Below are 17,411 nucleotides of genomic sequence, written 5' to 3'. Positions count from 1 at the left end.
ATGTACCAATACTACTACCTAAAATACGTAAAATTAAAAATCAGGTGACAACAACTGTAGGAGCTATCTGTAGGTGTATCTTGTGATGAGATTTCGAGGATTGGAGACTTATTTACTCATTTTGTGGTCTGCTGTTGGACTGAATTTGCTATAACGACCTGACCTGGTCACGTTGGCACTTGTAGATTATTTTGCAGACACTGGAACAGCTGATTCACCCCTTCCATCTACAATCTTCTTTCTGAAGGCCTCAGAAAGCTTTTTGGATCTCATCACGGTAATAACTTTAACCAATCAAGAGCAAACCAAACTAAATGTCAGGGGTTTAAATAAGTAAAATACATTCCCTCTAATGATGTTCTAATCATCTGTAGCTGATGTGCTACACCTGATTCTAATTTTAGACATTTGATGTATTAATAAATGTAAGGGTGGGTCGGCACACTTGTGTTGCACTTGTGTTCTGTATGCACTGTGTCTATGTTACACCATGGTTCTGGAGGAACGTTGTTGCGTTTCACTGTGTACTCTGTATATAGTTGAAATGACAATAAAAACCCACTTGACTTGACAACTGAAATTATTTTCTTTCTGCACATTTCTTTTAATTACAAAAACAAATTAAAATAAATTTTTTACATTGGTTACATAACCTCCCCCTCTCTAAAGGTTTTCATGGGATGTCCTATTTTTTCCCCAAATTACTGTATATCTTATACCCAAAGATAAATCACCAATGCAGCCGAACAATCAAGAACAGATCTCACGCTGGCTCACAAATGAGTGTGTACCTGTCTGAACATTTCAGGGAGGTCATAGACGTAGGTGGTGCCCAGGCTCTGGGCCTGGAAGCGCTTGGACTGCAGCAGGTCTTTAGTGACATAGGGGGTGTTTATCAGCATGCCATGCAGAGGACCCTGCTTATCTCCATAGGCCTGGAACATGATCTAGAAGAGCAGAGGAAAGATGGTGTCTTAAAGTAGGGCAAGGAAATAAACACACAATACCTTCTTAATACACACACACACACATGCACCGTGTGGTCAGGAGAGAATGAGCAAACAATAAACCCCACCCACCCCACCCCACCATACACATGCATGCAGTGAATGAGCTACAGTGATGGCTGAGTCAGAACAGTATGGTTGCAAATGCTTCACACAGTGTGCTTCATGCGCATAGCTCATACATTTCCAAAACACCAAACCAAAAAGAGTCACTCAGTCAGGGCAAAATGAAAAAAAAGCAGGATCCTAAAAATGTAACCAGACAAAACATCAGCATGATGAGGAAGCTCACCTGATCTTCTGTAGAAAAATAAGAAATGAGGATGCACACTATGACATCAGACTGAGTAAGAATCATTTAGGCACAACTACAGCCCTGAACTGAATGGTAACACAGTCAGGCAATGACTTGTAGGATGTACACCATCATTCAAAAGTTTGGAATTTTCAATAATATTTTACTAAAATTAATGTCTATGTTAACAGGACAGTGCACTTTGTTGCTACATAAACAAAAAAATTGGTTTATCACACCACTGTTTTCATTTGTCCCAGGAGCATTTTTTTTTACCTGTTGGCCGTTTCCTTCTCAATCAGTTCTAGTTCTTGTTTATGAATTTTTTTGATGCTTTGTTTAAGGTTTTTCTCAATTTTGCTCTCTATCCACTGCCCTGATTTAACTGAATAGTGGATTTTTTTTATATTTCTTGTGACATTTCTAAGAAGCTATTATATGGCCTACAGAAGAAAAACTATAAATGTGTCTTAAGAAAATATTTAGACAATATTTTAAACTTTCTTAAGAGAGTATGTAAGAAATATTTTTTTTATTAAGAATTACATTGAAAACATTTTTATGAACTTGCTTATATTAAGAGTGTATGTAATTATTCTTAGAAAAACTTTTGTGGGAATTGTAGAATTCTTGGATGTGACTGAGATAGAGAACATAATGTAACCTGGCAACTTAAATATTTATTACACTAATTTAATTAATTAATTATTATTATTGTTGTTATTATTATTTTTTAGTACATATGGAATTGAAAATATATAACTGAACATCTATAAATACCCTTGATGTACAGAATAATGTTCACATAATAATTACATCAATGTTTAATTGATAAATGAATAAACTGGTTATAATAAATAAATAAATAATATAATAATTCATATGACAATAATTATTAGACCTAGTTTTTGCCAAACCTTTAAATAATCAATGCTTAATTGATAAATGAATAAACTGGTTATAATAAATAAATAATATAATATAATATAATATAATAATTCATATGACAAAAATTATTAGACCTATTTTTTCCCCCAAACTTTAAATAATCAATGCTTAATTGATAAATGAATAAACTGGTTATAATAAATAAATAATATAATATAATATAATATAATATAATATAATAATTCATATGACAAAAATTATTAGACCTAGTTTTTTTTCCCCAAACCTTTAAATAATCATCAGTTAATGATCAGCACTTTGTTTAAGCTGGGTCTGTTTCATGGGCCTGTAATGGATCGATGAGGTTTGTTAATGTGTGAGTATGAGGGATTTGAATGAGATGAGAGACGCGTGAGCCCACCTGTCGGTCTTTGGGCCCCACCTGTCCCGTGCGGGAGTCTGTGACCTCCTTGTAGAGGCTGATGTCCAGGTAGTAGCCGCTTTCATTGGTCAAGAATAGACGGATGGGAATCTGCTTGCCCGTGGGGGTCAAGCGAATGTTTATTTTCAGCTCAGCCTGAAGTACACGCAGCTTCCACAGCCGGCTACCGTAACGCATGACCATGGAACGAACTGACTCTTCGATCTGACAGGAAACAAATACACAATCACCACTGAATTACTTTTTTTCTATTCGGTTTCAGATAAATGTATAAAGTGATTGGATTGCTAGTCTGGTTTAACTTCACAGGCTTTTAAATACCTCTTGTTTTAGATTACAATCTACACTACATGTTATTATTTAAATAATGACCACTTGAAAAAGACCCCTTATTAGACATGTGGATATGACAGTGTCAGTCAGAAAGCCATAACTGTTTAAGCTGCTGCAGGAGCAGAACAATGAAGCCATCACTTTGTTAAGGACTGCAGCCTCAAACCTTAGAGGGATCCATGATGACGGTGGGCACAAAGTTGAGGAAGATGTGGTTGCAGTCCGTCCGCACTGTAGTGTTATTAAAGGCCACCTCCAGCTCGTCCATGGCTTCCAACAGCAGGCGTTCAGCCTCATTGTGAAGGTACTCAAACGAGGCCTCCTACAGAGCACCGCATATAAATGTACCACGCACAAATATTTAAACTGAGCTGTTATTAGATATTGGGCTGAAATTATGAACATGGACTAAACAACAACGCAAAAGATTTTTAGATTTATTCTGGGTTTAGGCTTAATCTGGGTCTACAAAACTACACAAGTATGTTGACACCTTAACTTACACTTTTAGCTGTTTTGCTAAAAAACTGTGCAGGGCCCCATAGCCACAATGACTAGATTAAACGTAGACAAGCACTTGCACAGGACATTGCTTTGCTTCGTCATTGCTATGGTCCAGCCATGCGCTTACCTTGGTAACGAGGTCGGAGTGGCGAATGATCGCACGTACGAAGAAGCGGTAGTCCGTCACCTCAGTGCCCACTTCCACGCGAGCTGCCCCCAGGTACAGGTGCATCTTGTGGTTAGCACAGGGAATGGCAGTCAGTGCAAAGTTTCGCATGCGGTTCAGCTCCAGCTGGAAGGCCAGGGCAGGCTCCAAGTGCCGGTAGATGCGATCTTCTATAAACTGGACGCACACAAAAAAGTAATGTCAAATCTAGTTATTATACATGCTCTAGTTGAATGAAAACAAGACCATAGAAAATAAAATAAAAAAAACATCCAAACTTGGGCAGAAGAGGGTGAAATTGGTTATTTTAAATTTGGAGAATGTGAGTCTACAGGAGCAGAAAGTGGCCCCCAGCGCTAATAGCAGGCTAGATTTAGTAAATGTAGGTAATCACTGCTAGCTAATGGATGTCATCTCTCTCAAATGGGCAAAATAATTAAAAAGTTCATTAAAGTAATGAGCTTTGGTGGAACCATTTTAGAAAACTATCAAGAGCTGGGAGAGGAGAAAGAGCCATCATTGATCATGATGGAGGGCCTATCAGAGTGTAGAAGCATGTGAGGAACATGCCACCTTATTCTTATTACTACAGGCGTATTTATTATTACTATTTTAAAAAGAATCATTAGTAGTAGTGAATTGAATTATTATTATTCTTATTATTATTTCTGTTTGAAAAAAGAATAGCTATACAGAGAGAAATCATATAGTATAATGTGTAAAGTTTTTAGAACAAACTCCATTGCTATATCTAAAATGTAAGGCATTATTGGTGTATTGCCACACACCTGTTCCAGACCATTTTAAAAAAGAATTCTGTATTACAGCAAAAATAATTGCGTTGAACAATCCTTTCACAATTCACAGTAAAATGAGAGATTTTAAATTACTCAAAGGTATTCTAAATTATGACAATGTAATCAACATAATCCACTACACCAGTCAAATGTTTATACACTCAAATATTCACCATTATTACAAAAACTACTTTTTAGATTCCTGCATAAAATCCAGAGCCTGTATGGTCAGACCTGGAACAAACTGTCAAATCCTATTTTGGTGAAATTTGCCAGCTGTAATGTTATTGTTAACAGTGATGGCTAATGTGATGTAAAGTAACAGCTTTTTTCTAGATTTCTGTACATTTTCATATTCTATCTCAATCCTCAACACTTGTGGCTGTAGTTAAAAAAGGATGCAGTTCAAGAGAGCCTAACTGGCCTCGCTCTCTCTGGGTCGCCCACCTGCTTTTCCCACCCTACATTACTGAGCATGATACTTGCCAGCATCTATTAGGTGCTGACAGAATTGGCAGCAAGCGTTCTCCTCAAAGAGCACTGTGTCTCCCTCCCATCATGTGTTGATGTTCTGTTTTCTAAACTCTTTACTCTGGTAACTCACAATACTCAAAAGTGCAGCTTGAAACACAACTGCTGTAGCTATAGACAACCAGAAGTCAAAAAATATCCTACAGCTGAACGTCATCTTGACCTACCGGAGTAATTTTCCTCTCTTTTCACTCAACTATTTATTATACTTGTCCAAGTCAATCATTAAGGTTGAACCCTGTAGAAAAAAAAAAGCATAGACTCACTTTGTCTCTTGCACGGAAGGTGAAAAATTTGGGGAACTCCCTCTGTGTGGGGGGAAAAAACAGAATGTTGTCAATTATTCAGTACACGTAAATAGTTTCTTTAACATATCCTAACTATCCTAACTTTCTTTTTTGATTGACAGAATCTGGATGTCAAGCTGGGGCTAGGGGTGAGAGGTCCCATATCTGGAGAGCAGAAAATACTCACGTGGAACCTCTGGTCCACCTCACAGTTGATCTGTTTCCTGAAATCCTGTTAGTAATGGCATCGCGAGTGAAGGGATGGAGAGAAAGAGAGAGACATGCAGTGGAATAGCTACATTTGAGAATTTCAGTTTGAATTAAGATTGAATTTAACATCATGGGCATCATTTGTTTTCTCATTATCGGATCATTTTAGTAAAGGCTGGTCATCAGGCAGAGAATGAATGGCGAGAGAGAGAAAACATGCCAAAACATATCTGATGAAATGGTTATCGCACCTTCTGGGCCACAAGGAAGGTAAGTCTTCTGATGCCGTGTTCAAACAGCATTGATTTCTGTGGAGTGGAGATGGAATTCCGGTAAAAGACTTTTATGTTTATGTGGCAAAGAGAATGATGGTAGAGAACAAAAATACTAAGCCAATACTGCTGTTCAAAAGTCTAAAGATAGTTAGCATGTAGGTCATCAAAGATCATCAAACCTTTGACATATTAAACTGCCTTTGTAACAAAAGAGTCATTAGTTGGCAAAAGAAAACTAAGCAAATCTTGTTCTTCATACCAAGGAACATACGCTGATGAGCATGAAGCAAAATAAAAAGCCCAATATACCCAAAGTATTAGCTGATAAACGCAATGCTATTTTTCTTCATTTAATTGAAAAGTGACAGAGAAATTCAATCACAAAAAAAATGTCAAAATAAGCCTCACCTTCGATTGGGTGAACTCCCGGAACATGGCAGCCAGGCCATCATCATCAATGTCGCTGTCCGTCTTAATAGCTACATTCAGAATGTGGATGGGCTCGTCCTGAATGCTCTATAAACATGGAGTAATAACACTTTACTGAACACAACAGAGCATCTCAGGTTACTGGGCGTTCTTTGGTTTTGGACTAGGTTTGGGAACTAGGCTTTGTTTTAATTTAGTAACATGACATTTAGTTATTCTTTGGTTTAGGAGTGTGATGCTTGGGAATTGGGCATTTTCCGGTTAAGGAATGTGATGTTTGGGCATTCTTTGGTCAATGAACATGATGTTTGGGGATTCTTTGGTTTAGGAACATAATGTTTACAATATGCATTGGGCATTCTTTGGTTAAGAAACGTGATGTTTGATCATTGGTCATTCTTTGGTTAAGGAACATGATGTTTGGGCATTGGGCATTCTTTGGTTAAGAAACGTGATGTTTGATCATTGGGCATTCTTTGGTTAAGGAACATGATGTTCGGGCATTGGTCATTCTTTGGTTAAGGAACATGATGTCTGGGCATTGGGCATTCTTTGGTTAAGGAACATGATGTCTGGGCATTGGTCATTCTTTGGTTAAGGAACATGATGTCTGGGCAGTGGACATTCTTTGGTTAAGGAACATAATGTTTACAATATGCATTGGTCATTCCTTGGTTAAGGAACTTGATGTTTGGTCATTCTTTGGTTAAGGAACATGATGTCTGGGCATTGGTCAGTCTTTGGTTAAGGAACATAATGTCTGGCATTGGTCATTCTTTGATTAAGAAACATGATGTTTGGGCATTGGTCATTCTTTGATTAAGGAACATGATGTTTGGGCCTTGGTCATTCTTTGATTAAGGAACATGATGTTTGGGCATTGGTCATTCTTTGTTTAGACATGATTTAATTTGGGAACATGATGTTTGGGCATTCTTTGCATATTGGGAGAAAATTAGACATTGTCACCTTGTTGTCTTCTTCTCCGTACAGCACAGGATTTCCCCCTTCAGGGAAGGAGGGGCTGGTTGGAGGAGAGTCTGAGAAACAGCTGAGTATGTCTTTAATGTTCCTAAGAGAGAAAACGAAAACTAAAATTAGGACATAGCACTTTTTGTATTCTAGCAAAAATAAAGTCATGCTAGTTTATTTTTTGCTGTTTTGATTTTTATATTTATGTCATGGATCTTAACAGAAAGGAATCTTGGAAGGTACTACATAGAAGACTAAATGATTTACCATGTCAGCATTATTTAAATTTCAATTTGTTACAAATTCTTCCATAAAGTCCATGGACAGAAACTAAGCTTCAAAAACTGCCTGCTTTGAAGGAACTGCTGTGACATCAAGGAAACCAACACTTACATATATTCTCCTATTTTCGTAACGGCCTTGAGTTTCCTAACTATCTCTAACTATAACAACAAAAAAAAAAAAACGGTTTTAGAAAAAGCTTTAAAAAAAAGAGGATCATATTGGTGGTTTACAAACACAAACACACCTAGTGAACTCTTGGAAGGAGCGGAAAGACACCATGGCTCCCATGCGCTGGCAGGGCGGGGTGAAAGAAGTGTCCAGCAGGACATCGCTCACACTGGCCACATGAACCATGCCGTAGTGGTTCAGGTTGGACGAGAAGGACATTCTGAGAGCCCAAACAAAACACACACACACACACACATAAATACGCAGAGTCATTATGCAATATGGCCAGAACAACCACTTGTCTATGGAAAAGTTGAGAGAACAGTATTGTGTCTTCACAAGCTGCTTTAGGAACATCTTATTTTTTTCTTTCTTTTTTTTCTCCACTTGAGTGCGCTTGTAATGAGACAATGGGAACATAAAAACAGAAAAGTAAGTAGACATTAAGCTATAAGTGTTATATGCTCCCAAAATCAAATGTTAAAGATGTAAAGCTTCTTTAAAAGCTTGTAAAATGTTGTCTTAAACACATAACTTGAAAAGAAACTTCAGAAAAACAAGCAAACACTGAGGTTAGCTGAAATGAACATCTGATTACACAAAGCACTTTTAAAATGACGTCTGAGAAGATCCAATCCCAGATTTCTTACCCGTTTGTAGATTACCAGAAATACTTCACCAAATTGCAATACACGAAAGCTAATCATCTCCCAATAACTTGCATTCAGTGTTAGCCCATGTTAGAATGTCTGAATGCAGTGTTTCTTTAAGACCAAGCTAACCCAGGAATTAAAAGAGCGCCAACACAACACCACATCTCACTCTACCTGTCTCCATTCACGGTTAGATCACTGGCCATAGCTGTGCTAGCACTAACCCTGCTAGCATCACTCACAGCACTGTTAGTTTTGCTAGCTGGAGTATTGTTGTCCTGTAGTGGCAGGGATTTTTTCCTGCGAGAACATTTGGCACACAGTCACACTCTGTGGGGAGCGCCTCACAATTAAACACAATAATTAGACACTTAATTCAAACCCAGCATGATGTCTAGACTGTATTACATGGCGCTAAATTAACAGCAGGGCATTCTCGTGCGCGCACACACACACAAATATATATATACAAAAATGATGTGGACAAGAATTTCTAGTGAAACAAACACACACACACACACACACACACACACACACACACACACACACACACACACACACACACACACACTGTGTGAACAGATTAAGAGTGGTGCAATAAGCCACGCTATTACAAATTAGTTTCAGATTTCAGATTCAAATCCCCCTGCTACAGCAGCCTTCATTTTGATGGACGAACAGGTGGGACAAACAACAGCATCGGCAAACCATCACTCAGAAAGAGAAAAACTGTTTCAGACTGGTCAGCAACCGTCAACTGTCTGAGCTGTTAACTGATACTACAAATACACAGATGAGCCAAAACAAAATTACCACTCATAGATGAAGCAAATAGCAGGGATACACACACATGCACACATGTTGGAACCATGTTGAAAATGGACCTTGAAGTCATGAACAAAGGTCTCCTAATCCATTTACCTGTGGGAGTAAGTGGTGCTTTTAGGACCTCAAAGATCTGCTCTAAAGACTTTGTGTCAGGTACCACTGGGCACATTTAGAGAGGTCTGGTCTAGGTAGTTTTTTTGTTTTGGCTCATCAATCTAAATTTAAACACTTGCAATGTGTACAAGTGTACTGACAACAGGTACATTACGTAGTGATTCTCCCAAGAGCAATGTTTGCCAATGCTGGCTACTTCCTCTAGGTCTACGCTACTCAGGAAGGGTGGCTAGACATTGGTTGACAGTAGAAAGAATGCGTACTATACCTGTTTAGAGTGGGGATGTTCCCTCTGCAATCAAATAAAATTGATTACTGATTGGTTAGTGTAAGGCCAAGAGTGACCGCAAGCAGTCTTGAATGCAATGTGCTGTGTGGATATTTGATATGACTGGCAGATAAAGATCACTAATGATTTTTGAAAAATACTAAAGCAACAGCAGTTCTGATAATCAATAAATTAGAAAATGGTATTTTATGCACAATAGAAAAAAAACTGTTTATGTAAAATTAGCATTGTTACAATTTCCAATGCCACACACACACACTTCCTTCAAGAATGCTTCCTTTCTCTCTATCTCTCTCACACATACATGCATGCAACAACTGTATGGCGTCATTCACAATACCCCAAGACGAAATTACAGAATCAGAGCCCTGTTTACACTCTCTCATGAAGAGAGTGAAGGCAAAACACAACACAGGATCAAGAGGTCAAGAGTGAGGCATGCAAATGCAAATGGCAGTGGTTTGAGCTTGAGCTTTGCTTAGCACTGCAGAATTTCAGGTCAAGCACAAATAGAAGCGCTGTATGCCCACTAGGGCTGCATGATTATTAGCACTTTTATAGTCAATAAAATACGACTTTCCATAGTAGATTTTGCGTGGATTTTTTTTACAAAAAGGCTTTAGAAGCTGTAACACGTTAAAGGTGCCATAGAATGGGAAACTGTATAGTGTGGCACAGCTAAATAATGAGACCTTGGTATTTAGAAGTGACAAACCATTGATCTTAAACACCCAAACCCCAAAACTGTTATGTAACTATGTTAACTTGTTAAATTTACATACGCCCAGCCCACTAGCGTAAGCCTTTCAACAAATAAAGTTGACTTTTAATCCGTTGTCTGAGACATCTCCACCAGCCTCTGCTAGTCAGAGGAAAAAGATCTCTCGCTCCCTCGAAAATAAACTGTACCAAAACTGTACCTGCCTCAATTTCTTAAGCTACACTGTGCCGGGAGAACACCAAAACTACAACAACAGCATCTAGTAAAATTCAGAAATCCTTTAAAAAAAAACAAAAAAAAAACAGCTATGCTTTGCTATGCTAGAGGCTCCTGTGAGCAGTCACGGTGACATAAAACCAACCAATCAAAGCAAAGCTCATCAATTTTGTACCGATAATAAAAGAAAAAACAGCATGTTTCATCCTGAGGCAAAAAAATGCTGTAATTAGTTTGGTACTAGTAAATTAAATGAAATTGAATTACTAAACTAATACTATTTAGACATCCTAAAATACAAAGTACTTAAAATACTCAACACATGCATTCTATGGCACCTATTATGGCAAATGTTCTAAATGTAGGCATTAAAAAACAGAAATGGTCTGCAATATTTTGTGAATGTTGATGAAAAAAAAATCTGTCCAAATTGAGTAGAGTTAGCAGGGCTAACGCCAACAGAAGCGATGACTTTGGTATAGGAATATGCGAAAAATCCAAACCCTCAATTTCCCCCTTCCCTTAAACATGGTCAGTCAACCAAGACATGTTTGGTGTCCGGATTTTGCTTCAGTAGGTGTCAGACACCACATACCCTACATGTCCAAATGATTGTGGACACCCCTCCTAATGAATGCATTCAGCTAGTTTGAGTCCCTATAGAGAAGTATTGCCAATACAATAGGACTCTCTAACGCAGATGAACATGAACCTATTGGCATGATGCCTAATACATCCCCCACAGGCTTAAGCTATGGAGCAGTGGAACTGTGTTCTCTGTTATGATGGTGCTCCATCCAATACTTTTGGGATGAGTTGGGGTGGTGATCATCCAACATCCTGAATTCACTAATGCTCTTGTTGCGGAGTGCAATCTTAACCACACAGCAATGCTCCAAAATCTAGTAGAAAGGGCAAACTCTTATTTTAATACCCTTGATTTGGGGAGAAACGAAAAATGAGCAGGTGTCCCAATACTTTTTTTTTTCCATATAATGCAAGTTAAATAAACTTAACCTGCTTAAGAACTTTGAAGAGGTGTGTGTTTGATTAATGATTTAGGTCTCCATAACTGACGTGTAGGAAAACATGTCTTGGAAGATGAAGCTGATTTTTCGCTGAACTATTCCTTGAAGAAGCTGTGCTTGACAGAAGAAAGGCATGGAAGGGACATGGATAAGCAGCCAATCAGAGTTGCATTAAAGTTGCATCAAAGTCCTGAAGCAAAGTGCAACACTAGTCTGAAGTATTTCTGAAAGAGACTTTAGACTTTAGAATGGAATTAAACACCACTCTGAAACACCACTGTAAAACTGTAAAATTTGAACTAAATATGAAGCAGAGTGATGGGAAGAATACAGTGTATGAATTGAATAGATACTGCACAGATCGTAAGAATGAGCGGTTAATGGAGGAGATTCCTGCCCTCCCTGTTACTTAAAATCTTCTTCCATGGTGCCAATGGTGAGGTGGGTGGAATGAGGTGAGGTGAGGTAAGGTAAGGTGGGATATGAGTCGAGCTTTGGGAAGGAAGAATGGTCTTGGGGCACCTGTTGGGATGTGAGGTGGGCAGCATGAACTGGAACTCCACGATGCATGTGTTGTCCTTCAGCTGCCTGTGCTGAACACTGTTGAGCTCGTACGCAATGTAGGCTCTCCGAACGTACACCTGGTCAAAGAGAGGGTTTAACTCCTTCAGATGCAGGCTCTCTCCATTACAAATTAAAAATACAGATGGACGGGAGCACAGTACAGGGCACAGTACAGGGACTCAACACTACTATCTTTTATTTTAACATCATGGAATGTCAGAAAACCTGCGCTCACCTGGTACAGCACAGTTGCTAATAAATTATTGGTCAATTTTTATAGACAATCACCAAATATTTCTTATCTAATAAAACAAATGTATTCTGTGGTAGGCTACATTTAAACTCTTGACCTCTCTCCTTGTGTACGTGTGAGATAGCGCATCCAGTTTGTTAGTATGTGTGTTTGTGTGTGTGACGCACTGCGAAGGAAGAGTAGCATACTGTCGGCTAGCTTGATGAAGACAGTGACACAGTAAGCAATGACACTTTTTTTCATGGCCTTGGCCTTAGTTTCTGCGGAATTCTTTTGGTTATTGACTTCAACAAATATAAAAATTATAAATAAAGCAAAACAAATGACTACCATTTGTGCTCTACTAATGATGAGCAGAGTACTTGGACCCCAATAATTGCCACTTGCAATGTATTTTATAGATGGACCAGATCAGCTCTCCCTCAGCAGACACCCTTCTTCCCAAAACAAACGTAATAAAACAACATGAATAATGTGAACGACATACTAATAATTAAAATACAACAAGTCTGTATATATAAAATCAACAGTTGCGCTTTTTCTTTTCCCGATTGACTGGATAATCAAAATCACAATGGACTTAATAATTGTATATGAAAATAATAATTAGTTGCGGTCTGAATACACAATATACTATATAATAATTTCGGATATACATTGAATAAACAGGTCTTCTCTTACCTCTAGAGCAGCCATTCTCACCACCTGATTACTGTGGTAGAAGAAATTGGGCAGCACGTCAAAGATGGAGGTCTCCGACAGAATCAGTTTCTGGATAGAAATATAACAGGAGGACTATTTTTCACATTTCATTAATCAAGCCTCAAATATCTGCGCACAGAATTAATGAATGACTTATACAAAGTCCTTAATTAAAGGCTGTGACTTTTAAAATTCTGTTGCCATGGCTTGCAAGTTCTAAGAATGGCCAGCAGGTGGCACTTCTGCATAGACCTAAATCCACTTGGCTGAAAGCTTTAGATCCAGAGAGGACATTTATGCAAGACAAATAGACAGTTTCTCCTCCTCCTCAAATACACCAGATTCAATTCAGCAGTTATTTCGCTAGTTTAGTTTGTGTGTTAAAACAGAGAAAGAGGTGAACACTAGCCCTCTATGACCATAAATGGACACCACTGCTTTAAACTCACCTGTAGGTTCTCAATGCAGAACTGGTGTCCATACATATCGATGGCTGAGAGGAAGATAGACTCTACTTGGTTGTGCCGCAGCTCATATGAAGGCAGGTGAGATGCGATCAGCACCTGAAAAGAGCGAAGGTCAGGGATAAGCAAAATCCACAGTAGCACACAAGCCTTACACTACAAGAAACACCATCTTAGCAAGTGAAATCCTGTTAAATCTAATTTAATATTAATGCATTGAAATTTGCCGAGTAGAGGAGAGTATCTTACAGATCTTAATGCTTAGTGGGTGAAGTTCCATTTACTAGCTAACCATCTGGAATACATAACCTTTAAATGAGCTCAAAAATGCAGCAGTTTTACTCTATAAGTCAGAAAGCTTTATACCCTTCGTTTCATGTGTGTGGCAGACTTTTAAGACTTCAAGACGTAGATTTCAAGTAATGTCATCTACTATGACTTTTTGTCTTTTTTAGGGGTTAATTTAACACTTGTAATGTCATTCTGGCATGCTGTGGCGTTTGGAGAAACTCAACGGTGCTGGAACTCGCCCTTATTTAAAAACATGTTTTAATGTGTTAATCATTTTTTGATGCTGCATAAAGTAGCGCAACATATCCAGTGTAAGGCGGGCGTAAACAACAGAAACTGGTCGAGTGTGTTTGTGCAGGCACACCTGACGGGCACGCAGCGCCACTTTGGCATTGGTAGTTTTGCTGAGCTGTGTGAGCTCAGTAAGGATGGCCATGAGCTCATCTGTCAGTGTAGGGTCTCTTCCACACAGCTGATCCTGAAGAGAGAAAGAAAAAGAGAAAAAGAGAGAGAGAGAGAGAGAGAGAGAGAGAGAGAGAGAATAAACAACATGATAAATTTAACTACAGACAATGTTGTTTTTTGGAGTTTGCAGTCAGAAATATGAAGTGTCCACTTTTTCTCGAAATACCTGCATGAATAAGGTTAAACGTGTGTACTCACAATCAGCATGGTGACCAGAGAATTCTTCTTAGTGACCTGAGCGTGGGAGAAGATATAGTTGAGCACGGTGGCCATGTCCCCTTTGTTCTCCTCACGTAGTGCAAATACACACTTGTCATAGTGTCCTGAGGAAGTGCAGACACAGACATACACAAACAGAAATCAAACAGAGCTAACAGTACAGAAAATGCCCACACACATTTTTTACACACACACACACACACACACACACACATATATATAAGCATAATAACAATGAGAGAAAAAAAAGCTGGTTGCGTGAGGACTGAAGTCTCACCATGCTGAAACTGCACTTCCACCTTCAAGTACTGCCTCAACAAGTCCATTACCACTGCTCTCATATGGCCCCGGATGCCACTGCGATACCTTAGGAGATGAGATACGCAGGAGTTAATATAGTGAATAGTGAATATATTTAATACAAATGTATTTAACACAGTATATAGAGGTGTACTGACTTCTGGACAAGCTGTACAATGCTCTGGGTGTTCATGAAAAAGACCTCTCGTTCCGACTTCCTGTTCAGTGTAGCAGCGTGACTGTCCAGAATGTTAGCAATCTTACAATAAACAGAGGGAACAAGAGCATATCAATCACTGAATCACTGTAATAAAATAAACAAATAAACTAAATAAACAATGCATCTTCAGGTAAAGGTAAAAATGCTGCTTACAATTCTATGTATTTATGTACTTTTACTATGAAAACTGATAAAACTGCTTAGAAAACACAAAGCTTTATTTTTAATTTAAGATTTTTTTTTTTAGATTGAACAGACAAAGCATTTTTACAGGGTAGACAGGAAAATAGGATGATCATTAGACAGATCAGTCTGAAGTCAAATTCATGAAAGAAAAGAACAAACTGAACTCATTGGTCCATTTCAGTAAAGAGATTTCGCCATGGTTAACAAAGATGTGCACACAACACCCTCTTGTGGTTGAGAAATGGCTTTACAACATTCACCCTAAGTGAAGAATAAATTATATTCAGTAAATGATCGTGTACCTGTTGGCTGGGGAACTGGCAGAGCACAGAGGTGATGTTACTGGCGTACTGAGCCATCTCTTTCTTAATTGCCTTCTCTACAGCAGGAGGGATTCGGCCAGAAACACTGGTCATGATGTCCTGCAACTCCAGCAGGGGCAGAGAGGGGTCCCGCAAAGTCTTCATCAGACGCTCCACCCACTCTTTCAGCTGAGAGAAGACACAACATATTTTATTGATAATATATTTTATTTTTTTCCCAGTAAATAAAAGCCCTGTTATGGCCAGCATAAGTATATGATAAGGTCATTGCATTGCCAGTCTGTACTAGGACAGAGTATCTTACTTTAGAGCTGAAGAAGGGCTCCGGCAAGCAGAAGCCATTCATGATGTGGACCAGGTGATCCAGGGTGTTGTGGAAGACTCTGTGCAGTTTCTCTCCTCTAAGAGCCACGGCCTGGACACTTGGCAAAGCTCCTGTGTGTAACTCCGCCTGGAGCACACACATATACATACAGTCAGCTGTAACTGATGTTTGTTATAGCCAATTCCCAAACTACAGAGATTTTGTAGACAGTCTTCATAAACTTGTTAAAATATAAATACATAAATAAATAAATAAATAAATAAATAAATATGCCTACCTGCTGGACTCTGCTAGGGTCATCTAGCTGTAGTTTAGCAATGACACAGCCTGGCTCCAGCACCGCTCCTGCTCTCTTTACATAATGGATGCAGCCAGACTCAACTGCAGTCAGCGTCATCACCATCTTCATCACCTGCAATACACACACATACAATCACTGCCAATACTGTTACAATGGAAAAAAGAAGATGCCTGTATTCAGCAATATGCCATGCAGACAAACCTCAATTTCAGCATAACACTGTCCTGCAAACACATGTCCTCCATCCTCAACAGTGTACTGGATGAGTTTTCCAGCAGATGGAGAGCGCAGCAGGGATGGGTCGTTCTCCTTCTCAAAAACGCATGTCTTATTACCGATGGTGATACGGTACCTATAAACACAAGATGCACAGGTAAAAACCTCACAGAAAATCCCTCTTTGAGACTGCCTTTGGTCCCACTTTACTGCATGCATGTACGTATCTATTGTATGTAATGGTATCAATTGTTTATCCTAATTAATTTCTCTCTGGTCGGTTTTGAGGGCTAATGTGGTAACAAGGGTTATACCTGTCCACCTCCTCCTTCATGTAAGTGGTGTAGCTGCTGCCATCATAAGACAGGAGCAGGCCGCCATCACTTAGCCTGTGGACGTCCACTTCTACCGAGGAGTGGTTCATGATGACCACGTAAGAGGTGGGAGACTGACGGGTTACTTTCAGAACGTACTTTGTGCCCTCATAGATCAACTCTACATCCACAGTGTTTAGCAGAGTGTTGGCAGGTAACACCTGACCCCTGAAAAAGGATAAAGAAAGAAATAGATTAAGAAAAAGATAGAAAGAAAGAAGAAAGAAAGACAAAAGTTAAGGAGGGAAAGAAGAAGACGGAAGAAAAGACGGAAGGCATACAAAAAAGAAGGAGGCAAAAAAAAAGAAGTATGGAACCAAGGAAGGAAAGACTGAAAGTTAGGGATGAAAAGATGGACAGAAAGAAAGAATAACTGACGACCAGTCGTAAAGGTGGTATCAGAAGATTACCTCTCTAGAGAATGCAAGAAGTTAGACACACTGTTCCTGAAGTTCATGTCTGCTACGTGCAGAGCTCCACTCACTATCCCCAAAATAGTGTCTGGCCTCTCCGCCTTAAAGAAAGAGCGCGAGAGAGAGAGAGAATTATTACTAATAGTCCGATTATACTGCACATGGAGTATACAGTATTGTACTATATTATATATGGTGTGACCTACTACACACTGTACTGTCTGTGCCATAACATAAGAAATAATTACAAATAAAAATAAAATCAAACTGAAATGATACAAAACTGTTCAACATCTATTCAAAACTAATCTAAACAACTCTCCATGAATCTGTAGAAGTAAGATCATGTAAAATTTT

At 38.8% G+C, this 17,411-nt stretch overlaps 1 protein-coding gene across 3 annotated transcripts in view; it reads right to left on the bottom strand.

Annotated features, from left to right (window-relative positions):
* Positions 1–17,411, bottom strand: part of acaca (acetyl-CoA carboxylase alpha) — a 47,273-nt gene that overhangs the window by 17,235 nt on the left and 12,627 nt on the right. The window contains exons 15-39 of one of the 3 annotated variants that reach the window (XM_072674345.1): positions 17,052–17,155; positions 16,582–16,809; positions 16,253–16,403; positions 16,028–16,162; positions 15,730–15,876; positions 15,405–15,593; positions 14,855–14,955; positions 14,674–14,762; positions 14,376–14,500; positions 14,077–14,190; positions 13,407–13,520; positions 12,937–13,026; positions 11,961–12,079; positions 9,453–9,476; positions 8,417–8,542; positions 7,666–7,809; positions 7,134–7,236; positions 6,144–6,251; positions 5,712–5,768; positions 5,438–5,482; positions 5,230–5,271; positions 3,597–3,812; positions 3,132–3,287; positions 2,612–2,836; positions 792–947 (exon numbers count right to left, since the gene is read on the bottom strand). In XM_072674345.1, coding sequence (XP_072530446.1) covers positions 792–947; positions 2,612–2,836; positions 3,132–3,287; positions 3,597–3,812; positions 5,230–5,271; positions 5,438–5,482; positions 5,712–5,768; positions 6,144–6,251; positions 7,134–7,236; positions 7,666–7,809; positions 8,417–8,542; positions 9,453–9,476; positions 11,961–12,079; positions 12,937–13,026; positions 13,407–13,520; positions 14,077–14,190; positions 14,376–14,500; positions 14,674–14,762; positions 14,855–14,955; positions 15,405–15,593; positions 15,730–15,876; positions 16,028–16,162; positions 16,253–16,403; positions 16,582–16,809; positions 17,052–17,155 — 3,108 coding nt within the window. The remainder of the gene's footprint in view (positions 1–791; positions 948–2,611; positions 2,837–3,131; positions 3,288–3,596; positions 3,813–5,229; positions 5,272–5,437; positions 5,483–5,711; positions 5,769–6,143; positions 6,252–7,133; positions 7,237–7,665; positions 7,810–8,416; positions 8,543–9,452; positions 9,477–11,960; positions 12,080–12,936; positions 13,027–13,406; positions 13,521–14,076; positions 14,191–14,375; positions 14,501–14,673; positions 14,763–14,854; positions 14,956–15,404; positions 15,594–15,729; positions 15,877–16,027; positions 16,163–16,252; positions 16,404–16,581; positions 16,810–17,051; positions 17,156–17,411) is intronic. The other 2 variants (XM_072674343.1, XM_072674344.1) reach the window with 2 other exon arrangements.

The sequence above is a fragment of the Salminus brasiliensis genome, chromosome 1, assembly GCF_030463535.1.
Source record: "Salminus brasiliensis chromosome 1, fSalBra1.hap2, whole genome shotgun sequence".
In the NCBI taxonomy this organism is placed as follows: domain Eukaryota; kingdom Metazoa; phylum Chordata; class Actinopteri; order Characiformes; family Bryconidae; genus Salminus; species Salminus brasiliensis.
This window is presented reverse-complemented; position numbering and strand designations above follow the sequence as displayed.